Genomic DNA, 15242 nt, shown 5'->3' with positions numbered 1-15242 from the left:
TCCATCATCCTTTTGATGCTGTGCAGTTGTCCTGTCCCATTAGCAGAAAAACACCCCCAAAGCATATTGTTTCCACCTCCATGTTTGACGGTGGGGATGGTGTTCTCGGGGTCATAGGCAGCATTCCTCCTCCTCCAAACACGGCGAGTTGAGTTGATGCTAACGAGCTGGATTTTGGTCTCATCTGACCACAACACTTTCACCCAGTTCTCCTCTGAATCATTGGCAAGCTTCAGACGGGCTGTACATGTGCTTTCTTGAGCAGGGGGAGCTTGCGGGCGCTGCAGGATTTCAGTCCTTCACGGCGTAGTGTGTTATCAATTGTTGTCTTGGTGACTATGGTCCCAGCTGCCTTGAGATCATTGATAAGATCCTCCCGTGTAGTTCTGGGCTTATTCCTCACCGTTCTCATGATCACTGAAACGCCACGAGGTGAGATCTTACATGGAGCCCCAGTCCGAGGGAGACTGACAGTTATTTTGTGTTTCTTCCCTTTGTGAATAATCGCACTGCCTGTTGTCACCTTCTCACCAAGCTGCTTGGCGATGGTCTTGTAGCCCATTCCAACCTTGTGTAGGTCTACAATCTGACATCCTTGGGTCTTGGCCGTGGTGGAGAGTTTGCAATCTGATTGATTGCTTCTGTGGACAGGTGTCTTTTATACAGGTAACAAGAGGAGATTAGGAGCTGTCCCTTTAAGACATCTCAACTCCTGACCTGTATAAAAGACACCTGGGAGCCAGAAATCTTGCTGATTGATAGGGGATCAAATACTTATTTCACTCATTAAAATGCAAATCAATTTATAACTTTTTTGAAATGCGTTTGTCTGGATTTTGTTGTTGTTATTCTGTCTCTCACTGTTCAAATAAACCTACCATTACAATTATAGACTGATCATTTCTTTGTCAGTGGGCAAACGTACAAAATCAGCAGGGGATCAAATATTTTTTCCCCCACTGTAACATCTACAAGCAATATGAATGCTCCTGAGCTAAATTTCAGCTGTCCCAGAGAAGGGTATGGGTACTTATGCAATGGAATCATTTAAGTTTTTTATTTTTAATGCATTTGCAAAGATGTTAAAAATCAGTTTTTTTTGCTTTACCATTATGGTGTATGGAGTGTAGATTGATGTGGGAAAAAAGTAATTTAAAGCAGTTTAACATGTAATGAATACTGTAAGGCACTGTATGATGTTCTTCAGTATTATTTCTGTTACCCCTGTGTTGGATTACATTCGTCTTTTGATTTCTGCCTGTTGCTCTGTTTTTGGATCTTTGTTTTTTGGGATATTAAAACTGAACTTGGATCTTCTATATTTCTATAGTCAAATACATGGTTATTTACATTTACTTTACATTTACATTGTTATTTAGCAGACATTTTTATCCAAAGTGACTTACAAAAGAACATAGAACATAGAAGCGATCAAAATAAACAGGAGAGCAATAATATGTAAGTGCCGTGAGTTTCAGTTAGCCTAATGCAGTACGCAAGTTTTTTTTAATATAATAAATAAAAATAAAAATTAGTGGTGCAGCACTAAGTAGCGCTGTGAGATCCAGTGTGAAGCACTTGAATTCAGCGAACAATACAAATGGCTCAGTGATTTATCCCTCAAGCATCCTTTGGGACAAATTTGAGCAAAATCTTATTTTTTTTTTTTAAATAGTTTCCATAAACTGAGCGGTACGAGACTTGGCTACTTTTCCTAAGTTTGCCACCTGAACACACACACACAAATTGACTCGAACAAAAATGATCACAGTTTTTTTTTTTTTAATTCTACAATTTTAACTTGTGATCAAATCTAAAACTTTAGAGGTTATTTCATTAGAACAATGGTTTATAGATTTGAGCCTATATGCAGCCATTCAGTACTTCAGCCATATAGTGGCTATTGATATTTTTTAGATTTTGAATTTATATACCATAATATGGCACCAGATATCACCAAACACATGCATGTATATATTTAAGAAAAATATGTTATGTTTAAATATTAAATATATTTACATGTAATATAAAATATACAGATATAAATGTATATACATGTAAATATTTTCAAAATATATACTGTATATGTGTGTATTTATATATACATAAATATACACAGTACACATACAATTATCATGTAAACAAAAACTTTTATTTTGGATGCGATTAATCATGTTTAATCGTTTGACACCACTAAAATGAACACAATTAAAATAAAACACTTTTTTCTAAAATATGAATAAATATTGTATTATTTGTTTGCCTGCATGTCCTGTGACCATTAACTGACACCAGAAACCCACAAACATGTGAGTGTGTGGTTAAATTATTGAAATATTACTTTAAAATATCTGGGGACTTAAAAATATATATATATATATATTATATCAGAGGGGTTCTGTAGTGAAGAGTAGACTGCACTGCACAGCATATGAGAGACAATGATAAGAGCTTGTGAAATCAGCCATACAAAAACCTCTTAGCGCCCCAGGACACGTAAACCCTACAAATAAGCAGCAACAGCATCTCCAGCTCAGTAGGTGGCGGTATTTTACTTTTAAACCGGTTTGCCATCTGCCAATAATCGTTAGAAGAAGACAACACAGTCCTTTCAAACAAACATGGCTGCGGTCACGCCGGAGGTGTTGAGGAGTACGCACGTGGAGAAAATGAAGAAGAAAAAGGTCAATATTATCATTCAATGTTTTGTCTACAGTGTTATCAGCTTTTACTTGTCGGTATTAATGTCTTTGGTGATGTCGGATGTTCACAGTAAAAATGTTGTCAAGCAAAAAAAAAAAAAAGAAAAATCCTCATCGTTTGTTTATTTCAATGGTTTATTATATACTATCAATTATACTTTTACTTATACTTTTTATTATTATGCCTTAGAAAAAAAAAACCTTAAAACATTTGACTACTGAAAACGCGTTTTAATTCAATGTGGAAACAGAGCCAAAGTTAAGTGAATGAAACAAACACGAATAGAAAAAGACGACATTTGCAGACATGTCTGTATTTCTAAGAACTAGATTTTAATTTATTATGGACAGTCTTGTTTATTTACCCAACGAGGTAAACAGTCTAAATAAAGTATACCAGACAGGGACAAATTTGTAATTGTTTCCAAAGAAAAAACATCTGCTGCTGATTGAAAAAGTAAAAAAAAAAAAAAAGATATGTGAAAACCTTCATGAATGTGACTGGCTTTTTCTTACTCAGCCTCCAAAACGCTATTGGGAGGAAACCGAAGAAACAGGCCAAAGCAGACCCGAGGAAGAACCAGGCAAAGCTGAGCAGAACCAGAATAAATCTACAGTAAAAGAAAGGCCATTAAAAAGGAAGAATGGTGAACGTGTGGAGGTAAGAGTGTTTTCCATTCAGTCAAATATTTTGACAGTAGTTTACTAGTATCCTAGTAGATGACAAATTCAAAAAGTTTTAAAAGCATACATAAGGTATTTTAAAATGTACACTGTCACCGTGTATTTATGTTGATTTTATGTAATAAAAAAGACATCTACACCATTTTTTACAAAAGTTAAGACTGAATGTACCTGGTGTAACTGCCAAAGAATGAGAAATATTAAATATTTTATCCACCTAGATGGCATGTAAGCATAGAAATAAATACTAGATGTTATTAGTTATCCCTAAATTTTATTGTTTATGTAAAAAAATTTAAAAACCATGTTATTAGGTTATACTAAAGTAGATGATTGAATTTTATTCCACATGAATTTTCCTGTATATAATTATATTTTTATGAAAAATGCTGGTTACGCCAATTGACCGTTCGCAAAGACCCGCCCTCCTTAGTAACTGCGACAAACATTGCTGCTTTGTCACTACACATCCTGTTCTCACGCAGTGAAAAATACATCGCAGAGCAAAGAGGGAACTGACAACAAGTCAGTTTAGGTCAGTCTACTGCAGTATTTACTCTCCCAATCAGTAGAAAATGTGGTTAACACCCGGTCATGCATGAAAAAAAAAAAATGCCGTCATATACCGTGAAACTGACATAATTTTGAAATATACCCTGATATAAATTTTTGGTCATACCGCCCAGTACTACTTTATAGGAATCCCTTATCTTATTGCCGTTACTATGGCAGCCAACAACAGCCCAGCTTAACCCTCTGCACATTTTTATAATTAGTTATATTGAAAAAATCTTTTTACCGCGTTTTAACGTGGATGTTTATGGAGACCTGCCGTAGCTGTCAGGCAAGATGGCCGATAGCAGCAACCACACATAATATTCACGTTCTGATTGGCCTGTCAATCAAGCTCCATGCGAACGGTCAAATTGACACAAACCAGTTACACCACCTGACCATGTTGTTTCTACAGCCAAAGGCTATTGTTTGTTGAAGAAATTGACAATGAAAATCAAGCATGACCGAAGGGCTGCATGATAAATTATGATCAGGCAGAAGCTGTGATTGTGGTGCTCATCTTGTCAGTGAAGCAGGGTTCTGTGATCAGTAGTAAATCTCATCCGAAGGCCAGAGAAACTCCAAATACGCCCCGCAGAAGAAACCCAGGAGATCCCTGTAGAGCTAGCTGAATAAACAGAAGATTTCACTGCTTTCATTGATTCAGCGTCACTAATAAGCACAGGACTACAACAATATATGATTTATTGGAGTTCTCATTATAATAATGATTATTAGGGATGAGCGAGTACAGCATTATCTGTATCTGTACTCAGACTGGGCGGGGCCTACCCCGGAAGTGGGCGGGATTTAACCTGGAAGTGGGTTGGGTTGTCTTGAAATGGGCGTGGCTGTAACCGGTAAGTTATTTTAAGCATGCAATTGATATGGGTTGATCAGAAATTGTTATATTTATTGCTGATTAGAAAACTATTTACATGACAGCATCAGCGCTTCAGATCAATGGTTTTGAATGAACAAACCCCACATTTACCAAAACTCTACTGGTTAATAAGTAAGCACTACAAACCAAAGTAAAAAACAAACCTGAAGCTGAAGAAACCCTAAACGTTAACGGAAAAAACCCGCGAACCCGAGTGACTGAGGGAGAGACAGAGAGAGAGAGCTGTTCTCCTCTCAGTGTTCTGTGTGTGAGTGAGCAGAGCGGGACACAGCAACACAATAAATCTGTATGCGTGTAGGGGAGGGGCGCTGTGACTAGCCTATCACAGAACGCAGACACAGTCAGCTACCCAATGATCATTTTTATTCAATCCGAGCACAGATATAGACTCGTATTACTCATATGATACTCGTACTCGGCAAAAGTGCTTTATCCGTATCGGATACTCGTTTCAGCCGAGTATCCGGCTCAACTCTAATGATTATAATTTTCAATATAATGAAATGTATAATAATGCAATGCTAATCGACAGAAAACACGTTATTAATGCTGCCTTCACATGCTGTCGGAAATTTCCTATTTACCACTTATGAAGTCGTGATTATGAGCTTGTCGTATTCAAGTGCTGGAAAGAATCAAATGTAGCATCCCATTGGTTGACAAACATTCACCGCGCTATACATGCAGTTTGCTGACAATTCTGGAATTTCGGTCAAGTCACGGTTATTTGTATAGTGCTTTTAACAATGCAAATTGTGTCAAAGCAGCTTTACATCAGCTTGATATAAAGCTGGGTGGCTTTATATCAGCTTTGCAGTATTTAGACGGGGAAATAGTGTGTCGAAATACTGTCATTCTCCTCTGGCCAGACAAAATCAGCAGTTTAAATATAGGCTGCAGCAGAGTCAGATTGTGCAGAGGACTCATCTGGTTCCTGTGGTCTTGTCCCGATGGCCGTCTAGGAAACAGGGTCTTCACTGGGGATCAGTCTCTGGGGCTCATCTACTTTCGGTCAAATACGTGCTTATTTCACTGCTTATAAAACATACAGGTCCTTCTCAAAAAATTAGCATATTGTGATAAAGTTCATTATTTTCTGTAATGTACTGATAAACATTAGACTTTCATATATTTTAGATTCATTACAACACAACTGAAGTAGTTCAAGCCTTTTATTGTTTTAATATTGATGATTTTGGCATACAGCTCATGAAAACCCCAAATTCCTATCTCAAAAAATTTGCATATTTCATCCGACCAATAAAAGAAAAGTGTTTTTAATACAAAAAAAGTCAACCTTCAAATAATTATGTTCAGTTATGCACTCAATACTTGGTCGGGAATCCTTTTGCAGAAATGACTGCTTCAATGCGGCGTGGCATGGAGGCAATCAGCCTGTGGCACTGCTGAGGTGTTATGGAGGCCCAGGATGCTTCGATAGCGGCCTTAAGCTCATCCAGAGTGTTGGGTCTTGCGTCTCTCAACTTTCTCTTCACAATATCCCACAGATTCTCTATGGGGTTCAGGTCAGGAGAGTTGGCAGGCCAATTGAGCACAGTAATACCATGGTCAGTAAACCATTTACCAGTGGTTTTGGCACTGTGAGCAGGTGCCAGGTCGTGCTGAAAAATGAAATCTTCATCTCCATAAAGCTTTTCAGCAGATGGAAGCATGAAGTGCTCCAAAATCTCCTGATAGCTAGCTGCATTGACCCTGCCCTTGATAAAACACAGTGGACCAACACCAGCATCACTGACTGTGGGTACTTGACACTGGACTTCAGGCATTTTGGCATTTCCCTCTCCCCAGTCTTCCTCCAGACTCTGGCACCTTGATTTCCGAATGACATGCAAAATTTGCTTTCATCCGAAAAAAGTACTTTGGACCACTGAGCAACAGTCCAGTGCTGCTTCTCTGTAGCCCAGGTCAGGCGCTTCTGCCGCTGTTTCTGGTTCAAAAGTGGCTTGACCTGGGGAATGCGGCACCTGTAGCCCATTTCCTGCACACGCCTGTACACGGTGGCTCTGGATGTTTCTACTCCAGACTCAGTCCACTGCTTCCGCAGGTCCCCCAAGGTCTGTAATCGGTCCTTCTCCACAATCTTCCTCAGGGTCCGGTCACCTCTTCTTGTTGTGCTGTGTTTTCTGCCACACTTTTTCCTTCCCACAGACTTCCCACTGAGGTGCCTTGATACAGCACTCTGGGAACAGCCTATTCGTTCAGAAATTTCTTTCTGTGTCTTACCCTCTTGCTTGAGGGTGTCAATGATGGCCTTCTGGACAGCAGTCAGGTCGGCAGTCTTACCCATGATTGCGGTTTTGAGTAATGAACCAGGCTGGGAGTTTTTAAAAGCCTCAGGAATCTTTTGCAGGTGTTTAGAGTTAATTAGTTGATTCAGATGATTAGGTTAATAGCTCGTTTAGAGAACCTTTTCATGATATGCAAATTGTTTGAGAAGGACCTGTACAATATGCTTCGAATGATCGTTCTTATCTAGCCTATAAATACACTACTTTAGCGACAAGACAAAGAGATGTAGTTGTTGTGAGAATAGCATTGACAGCAGCAATGGTTGTCCCCTCCACCATGTTTAAAGTTTACCTGCCCAACTCGGAAACTCTGGTATCAAAATTATTTCAGAATTTCCCAGTAGTAAATACGACTTGAGAGGCCGTTCAAGTCCAATTTCCGATTAGGAAACTCATATTTACGATAATTCCGATAGCATGTGATGGCAGCATAAATGTGGTATTTTCATGTGCGTTTAGATGAAGCAGCATTTACTACACAGAGCCGTAGTTCACTGAGAAGCTACGCAATATTGTTTTCATAATCTGAGATGAATCGCCTTCGATTATGAACGCGATATTGTGTAGCTTGTCCGTAAACCACGGCTCTGATGCCGCTCCATCTGAAAGCACATGATGGAGGTTTACTACTGATTACAGAACCGGCTTTACTGACAAGATGTGCATGACAATCGTATTCGATTAATCGTGCAGCCCTACATGACAGGTTAACAAGTTCAGCTGAAGTGCTTTTTTCCCCCAATTTGTTTTTCAATTGGTCTGTGGGTATATTAGGCTGTGACTTTAAGATTTTTGTACAGACCTATTATACTGACATCCAATTTTCACCAAACTTTATACGTTCACTTAAGATATAGCTAACTGTGTTTACAAGGATACTCTCCAAGACAGGGATTTTGGTACAGTTTTGTTTGTATTTATCCGTTTATGTGCGAGAAGATGTGAATGAGATGGTATTTTCATGCAGTCTGAGAGGCTGCTTTGGGTGTGTGCACAGAAAACCGTGGACGAGTGCTTAATTGAGTACTTGACAAGACTTAAAAACAGTTCTTATTGTTGAGCTCTGCTGATGCACCTTAAGAAGTCATGCATTTATATAATAAAATGGGTCTATATGATTTTGTAGAACAATAGCTACCAATAAATGCTCGCATAAAATTCAAGGCATTGATGTTTGCTTAGAACACCACCACTGGCTCTGCGCAAATTCACTACTTCTGACTTATGTGCCTCTAGAAGCTTGCGTTCTGCAAGTGAACGGCGCATTATTTTGCAGTCCCAAAGAGGCACAAAATCACTTTCACTGACTTTTACTTTAAATGTTTCCTCCTGGTGGAATGACCTGCCCAACTCAATCCCAGCAGCTACATTCTAATCTTAGTCATCTTCAAGAAACGGCTAAAAACACATCTCCTCCATCTTTATTTGACCCTCTAACTGTAGCACTATCTATTCTAATTCTATTCTAGCTACTTAATTTCTTTTTATTCATTATAAAAAAATTACCATCTAACATTAACGTTCTCTATTCTTTTTCTATTCTTTTGACTTATTTTATTTTTATTTATTATGAAAATAAAACCTTGCTATGTTTACTGCATTAGGCTAACCGAGACTTGTCACATCACTTGCATATTATTGCTCTTTTGTTGGTTTTTATTGTTTTTATTGTCATCATTTGTAAGTCACATTGGATAAAAGCGTTGAAAAAAAAACAATGCTCATATTTGGATGGCAAAATAATGTCATTTAAAATGCACCTATTATTGTTGTTATCTCAAATACCGGTAATTGCAATTTATCAATTTAGCCAACAACGTCAACATCCTAAATTAAGAAATTGTTTAAATTTTTTTAATTGCACTTTTTATTTTAATGGTTTTGCTTTAATTGTCTGGCCTGATTTGACTAAATTTGACAGCCCTTCTCGTTGGTTTATGTTGCTAATTTAGAAAAAGGACCCTTTTCCTGGTGAGGCTCCTATACCACATGAGCAACTCCAGAAGTTTCAGAGAGGAGAGAAATGCAAAGTGGTAAGTTCAAATTCTACATTAAAATAAAAAAGTGATACTTACAACATTGTCAAATTGCTTTCATATATATTTTTAATATTTCTGTTTTGAGTTTATTTGGCATGTAGAGATGGATGCAAATCCCTGTAAGGGGTTGGTAATGTGAACAATCATATTTCACTATATTTTACAGTAAACACTTGAGGAAATGTTTAACAATCAGCCCTGAACTTTAGAGTTTTTATTAAAGTAAACTATAAAAGTCTTACATGGGAATCGCGTTAAAACACCAACCAATGCTTTTTTTTTTAATTGCTGGAAATAAAATATAATTGTAATGGTATATTTAACCAGTGGTATATCTCAATACCAAAGAAAAAAAAAACTTTTTACCTTAACATGTTGATAACCAGAACTGGTGACGAAAACATGAAAGAAACAAAACTTTAAATATTGTATAATCATATGTAAAGTTGCACACGAACATCTAGGAATGTCCTTTTATTGTTTTCCACAGTAAATTATATGGTAATTCATATCTTTTAACATAAACCATAAATTTGACAGTTATTTTAAAGTAAAATTACATATAATGTTATGATACATCCATTTACATTTTTTCTCTATATATGGCAAGGTAACGTAGTTAACCAATTAAATGTTCACCCAAAAATGAAAATTCTGTCATTAATTACTCGCCCTCATGTCGTTCCAAACTTGTAAGACCTTTGTTTCCTATCTTTGGAACACAAATTGAGATATTTCTGATTTTGGACAGTATCGCATATGTAAACAATGTATGCTGTTCTGTGTCAGCAGCACCATACGCGGATACGCTGTTTACATGGTTTATGCTTTGATCTGAACATAAACAACGTATCCGCATTCATACGTTGTTTACTTATGCAATATTCTCCAAAATGGCGCTATAGATGTTTTTCCTGAATGCGGAAGTCACACCTGACTGGAAGGGCTTTGCATTTCCGGTCTCCAGTGTTTCTAGTCAAATTAGCGTATATTCTGAGTTGATAATCTAATGTTAAACCTATGAAAATGTTTTAAAAAAGCACATGGCTCCATAGCGCCATCACAATACATTACTCCTCAAAGTATAATGGGTGTGTAGATGACATAAAGCTGCCGACATTAGCTATATTAAAAATAGATGGGCCATGTACAGGCCACTTACACACTGCAGCTAGATTTGGTTGTCAGTTCACCTTTTACTCCTTAATCACATTCTGCACACACACAATTCACTAAAATACAGGTAGTGACAACCGCATTTACAGAAATTCTACACGGTGTGTACAGAACCAAACCAAACAACTAGTTGTTAATGACGTATTTGAACATGCATTAAAAATGTGTCTTCGTCTGAATGCGAGATGCAAGAAAACAACAGTGAAAGAAGTCTTAACCTTAGCACATTTTGATACGGGATTAGTTGCGCTCACGAGCCCTGCAGTAAAGTGTCAGTGTTGCCAGATCTTCATTAAAAAAAAAAAACCGGACAAGCACAAAATAACACTAAAACACCCAAATGCTTTGTTTTATAACACCAAAAAAATCATATATCTGCAACTGCCTACTTTATTAACTCCATAAAGTGCCTGTCTTTATGAGCTAAGACTAAATAAGCCTAAAAGCGTTTGTAAATATGAGACATGGCAACATTGCAAGACAGGAGCAATTATCCCGAGCATTTATGTTTATAAACAAAACACAGCACGTCTGTCAGCGGTAGTTTTGTTAAAATTAAAAAGTCAAAAGATGTCAGATACAAAATGCCTAATTCTTCATCTTCATTTAAATGCGGTTGTCACTCCTGAAACTTGCAGTGTGTCCGTGGCCTTTTTGAATGGGTTCCTATGGAGACAGGAACAGAAAAGCATCCAATCAGAAGTTAGAATTCGTTATTTTTATTTTCTTTGCACATAAAAACTATTTTCTTAGCTTCGGAAAATTATGGTTGAACCCCTGATATCACATGGATTATTTTACCGATCTCCTTGCTACGTTTCTGAGCCTTGATCGTGTGAGGATCCTTGCTGTCTATGGAGGGTCAGAGAGCTCATTAAAAATATCTTAATTTGTGTTCTGAAGATGAACGAAAGTCTTACAGGTTTGGAACGACACGAGGGTGAGTAATTAATGACACAGAATTTTCATTTTTGGGTGAACCATCCCTTTAACAACCACTTTACTGTAATTTTGTTATAATTGTGAAATAACTTCACAGTCTAGTCTGGAAGATACGTTGTGTATAGAATGCGTTTCAGTACTAAGTGTGTCTTTTTGTGGTTTGACAGCTTAAAGTCCGCTACATAGATGGAAATGGCATTATATATCAACCTTTCTAGTCTTCAGTTTGTTTGGTCACTTAATTTTTTTTTATACACCAACCTTCAAACCCAATAATGCCATTGCTTGCATCACGGATGTGAGCGCACAGGTGCATTATAAAAATACAAACACATTTTATTTCCTTGTGCAATATCGTGGGGGTAAAACCTATCCTGGACAAAATTTAGCAGATTTTGTGAGATTCACCCAAATAACATCATCTGAATCGGTACAATGACTGCTTTTCATGTTTTCAACTTCTTTTACTCTGTTTTTATGTGTCAGCCTGCAGGAGCCCCTGGAAGGCTGAAAGAAGCCATTGCGTTCTCGGAGGCCATGTCTGAACACGCTCAGAAACAGGCTGCAAGATATGATCTCTTACTTCCAGAGGATGCTGGGTAATGCAGTTCACTTATTGTCATGCCTTTTTTTTCATCTGCCACATTGACTGTAAACCCTCAGAAGTATTAAAAGAATAGTTCAAAAAATTTTAATTATTACATCACCTTTATATAATTTCAAATGAGTTTCTTACGTGTAACACAAAATGAGAATGGAGATTGTCCAAATGTCCAAGCTGCTCTATTTCTATACAATAAAAGCCAATGTGGACTGTGATTGTTAATATAAGCACAAGAAAAATAGTCAATGTGACTTTTGTGCTCTATTTCAAGTAGTGGTTGACCGATATGGATTTTTTTGATTGGTGATGCTGATGTCTTAGACTGCAGGGACACGCTATTTCATATAAAGATAGCAAAAACAGATTTATAACAGTTTGTGAAAAGTTTTCAATTCAATCCAGCGCATTTTGTTTATTTATAAATTCAGTAGGATATTTTCTAGAAAATGTAGAAAGTTTTATTTTTTATTTATTTTTTTTATTTATATGCTTACCATCAAACATCTCAATACCCACTAATAAAAGGTTTATGTTAATCAACCAAGAGTTTGTGTGACGTAAAGTTAACCCTGCTTTCTGGACTCTTCCCAAAAGCCTTGCACATTCAAGTTTGCATAAAAAAGGTCAGCTTGGACATTTTGTAAAACTACTGCTTGTATGTTAAACTATTCTTATTGTATTCATCTTGATTAGTAAACACACACACAAAATAAGTACACACTCATAGAGCTCATAACTGTCTGTCTGTCTGTCTGTCATCAGCCTCCTGGAAGGAGATGAGGATGAAGACACAAATACAATCTCTCAAGATGACATAGCAGATGCAGTTGACATCACTTCTGGATCAAAGGTGATAGGTCAACGATTTGTTTTGCAGCCCTTTACGGTCAAAAATGTTGTCGAATTGGGCAGTAGATGAAAGTAAAGCGCTTCTCATCCAGGCGTCACAGTGTTTGATGCTGATGTATAATGGTCTGGAACTGGTAAAAAGATGGTTTGCTGTTGCAGTGTTAGCAGTATATGGTGTATTTACCAGAAAAGTCAGGCAGGTAATTTTATGCTAATCTATTAGGTTGAATGTGTGAAAGGGGCTAATAAATTTCACAGATGGAGGATTTCATTGTTGCTTTGGGATTTATATTAGCATTAATATGTGACCTTGGACCACAAAACCAGTCATGAGTGTCAATTATTTTTTAAATCGAGATTTGAACATCATCTGAAAGCTGAATAAATAATCTCTCCATTGATTTAAGGTTTGTTAGGACAATATTTGTCTGAGATACAACTATTTGAAAATCTGGAATCTGAGGGTGCAAAAAAATCTAAATATTGAGAAAATCTCCTTTTAAAGTTGTTCAAATTAAGTTCTTAGCAATGCATATTACTAATCAAAAATTATGCTTTAATATATGTATGGTAGGAAATTTACACAATATCTTCATAAAAGAAAAATCTATAATTTTGACCCATACAATGTATTTTTGGCTATTGCTACAAATATACCCCTGCGACTTAAGGCTGGTTTTGTGGTCCAGGGTCACATATTTTAATAATTGCAAAAAATCGATATAATTTTTGACCAGTCAATCAGACATTTTATTGTGTGCTTTCAGGGCATAGATGTAGGTGACTTTAGCATAACAGTAAATATGATTTTTAGCTGAAACCATGGGCCTTGGTGATGTGCCTTGACACATAGATGTTGTGTACAGTATAAGAATTCAGTCATTCAGGTCATTAAAAAAGCACAGGTAAAGGCTGTCCTCCTTAGATATATCAGTGGACAATGTGTTGCATTATTTATTGTCCAGGTAACTACTCATTTGTTTTTGGACTATATTTAATGTGGATCACTGAGCCATACACAGGGGTGTTTTTTTTTTTTCTTTCATCTTGCAAAAGTACTGCAGGAGTCTAGAGATTTGTAACATCTGTCAAAAATGATATGAGGTGAGCAAACGTATGTAAATGTAGTGTAAAATATTTGATTCGTTTACAGACCTTACCAACTACGTGTGTTTATGTCCTGAAGGAGTCTGTGTGCAATTAATTGTATTTTGCATGTTCCACTCAGTTTTTCTTGTCTTTCTCTCTCCCTACAGTACTTCAACTTGCATCTTTCCCAGTTTGGCCCATACAGGCTTGACTACAGCAGAACTGGACGGTATGTGCTAAAGAATTATATATTTATTAAAACAGACCATTTTAATTAAGGCATATTACAAATATATTACATTAATCTTATAGAAGGCATTTGAACTTTCTGCTTGATACTTCAGTTCAGAATGGATGGTTTCATAGATGTATTATCAGGTTCAAGGGTCAGTAACAAATAAGAACCTTTAGAAATCTAGTGTTAAACGTCAATTTTTCAGTGTTCTTGTTGGTGAAAACCTCTCTTTATGTGTTTATAAAATTAAAAACACAGGTGGGTTATATAATAACTCATTGTTTTTATGTCAAATGTTCCTCAACACAGCTTAGGAATTTGTTAAAATAGAATATTTATGCTTTTGCATTGAGAGATCATTTATACTGTCAACATTGTTTTGTTTATAATACACATTTACACATCTTAACCCAATTTGCCCCTTTCATCATCGTTTTGCTACATAAGAGACATTCTCAATGTATATTGTTTGTCCCACTGTACCTTGTGTAATAATATCCTGGTTTTGTTAGCACTTTGTTTGGATTATACTCACTCTTTACACATTCTGTACACCTTCTGTATTATACATTTTGGAGCCTAGTAATTACACAAAGGCATTTTGTAACCATATGTTAACACAAATTCCTGTGATATTTTTATTGACAGACCTTTTTTTAAATCCTGTATATCGCTGTGTTCTTGTGCTTTAACATTTAAGAACCTCGTTCAAAAATTAGAAATCAAAAACATCTCAGGACATTTACATCAGGACACCTTCGGCATCTTAATCCAGATACTGAAAACTCATATGCTCATTATAGCGAAAGGTTTATTGAAATCATTTTATTTGCATTTATTAAAAAAATTACAGATCCATAAAAATGTTTTTGTCTGCAACAGGCATCTACTATTGGGTGGAAAGAAAGGTCATGTGGCCTGCTTCGACTGGCAAACCAAAGACCTCATGTGTGAGATGAATGTCATGGAAACCGTGAATGATGTCAAGTGAGTGCACATTCATTAAGACATATCTTTTGATTTTCTGGCACACATTCTTCACATGTTATAGCAGCCATTATCACTGAAACAAAGTTCTAGCTTTAATATTCTGTCAGTTTTATTATGAAGTTCTGTTTAATTCTTCACTGTTTAATATTGTGTAAAATTAACTA

General features: G+C 36.6%; 1 protein-coding gene across 1 annotated transcript in view; it reads left to right on the top strand.

Moving 5' to 3' along the window:
- The first annotated feature begins 2424 nt into the window (after positions 1 to 2424).
- The window catches only part of wdr46 (WD repeat domain 46), a 34203-nt gene continuing 21385 nt past the window's right edge, over positions 2425 to 15242 (top strand). The window contains exons 1-7 of the mRNA XM_079382194.1: positions 2425 to 2684; positions 3223 to 3363; positions 9107 to 9187; positions 11798 to 11910; positions 12678 to 12765; positions 14021 to 14082; positions 14971 to 15075. Coding sequence (XP_079238320.1) covers positions 2622 to 2684; positions 3223 to 3363; positions 9107 to 9187; positions 11798 to 11910; positions 12678 to 12765; positions 14021 to 14082; positions 14971 to 15075 — 653 coding nt within the window. The 5' untranslated portion in view covers positions 2425 to 2621. The remainder of the gene's footprint in view (positions 2685 to 3222; positions 3364 to 9106; positions 9188 to 11797; positions 11911 to 12677; positions 12766 to 14020; positions 14083 to 14970; positions 15076 to 15242) is intronic.

This window comes from Barbus barbus (genome assembly GCF_936440315.1).
Source record: "Barbus barbus genome assembly, chromosome: 28".
NCBI classification, from domain to species: domain Eukaryota; kingdom Metazoa; phylum Chordata; class Actinopteri; order Cypriniformes; family Cyprinidae; genus Barbus; species Barbus barbus.
This window is presented reverse-complemented; position numbering and strand designations above follow the sequence as displayed.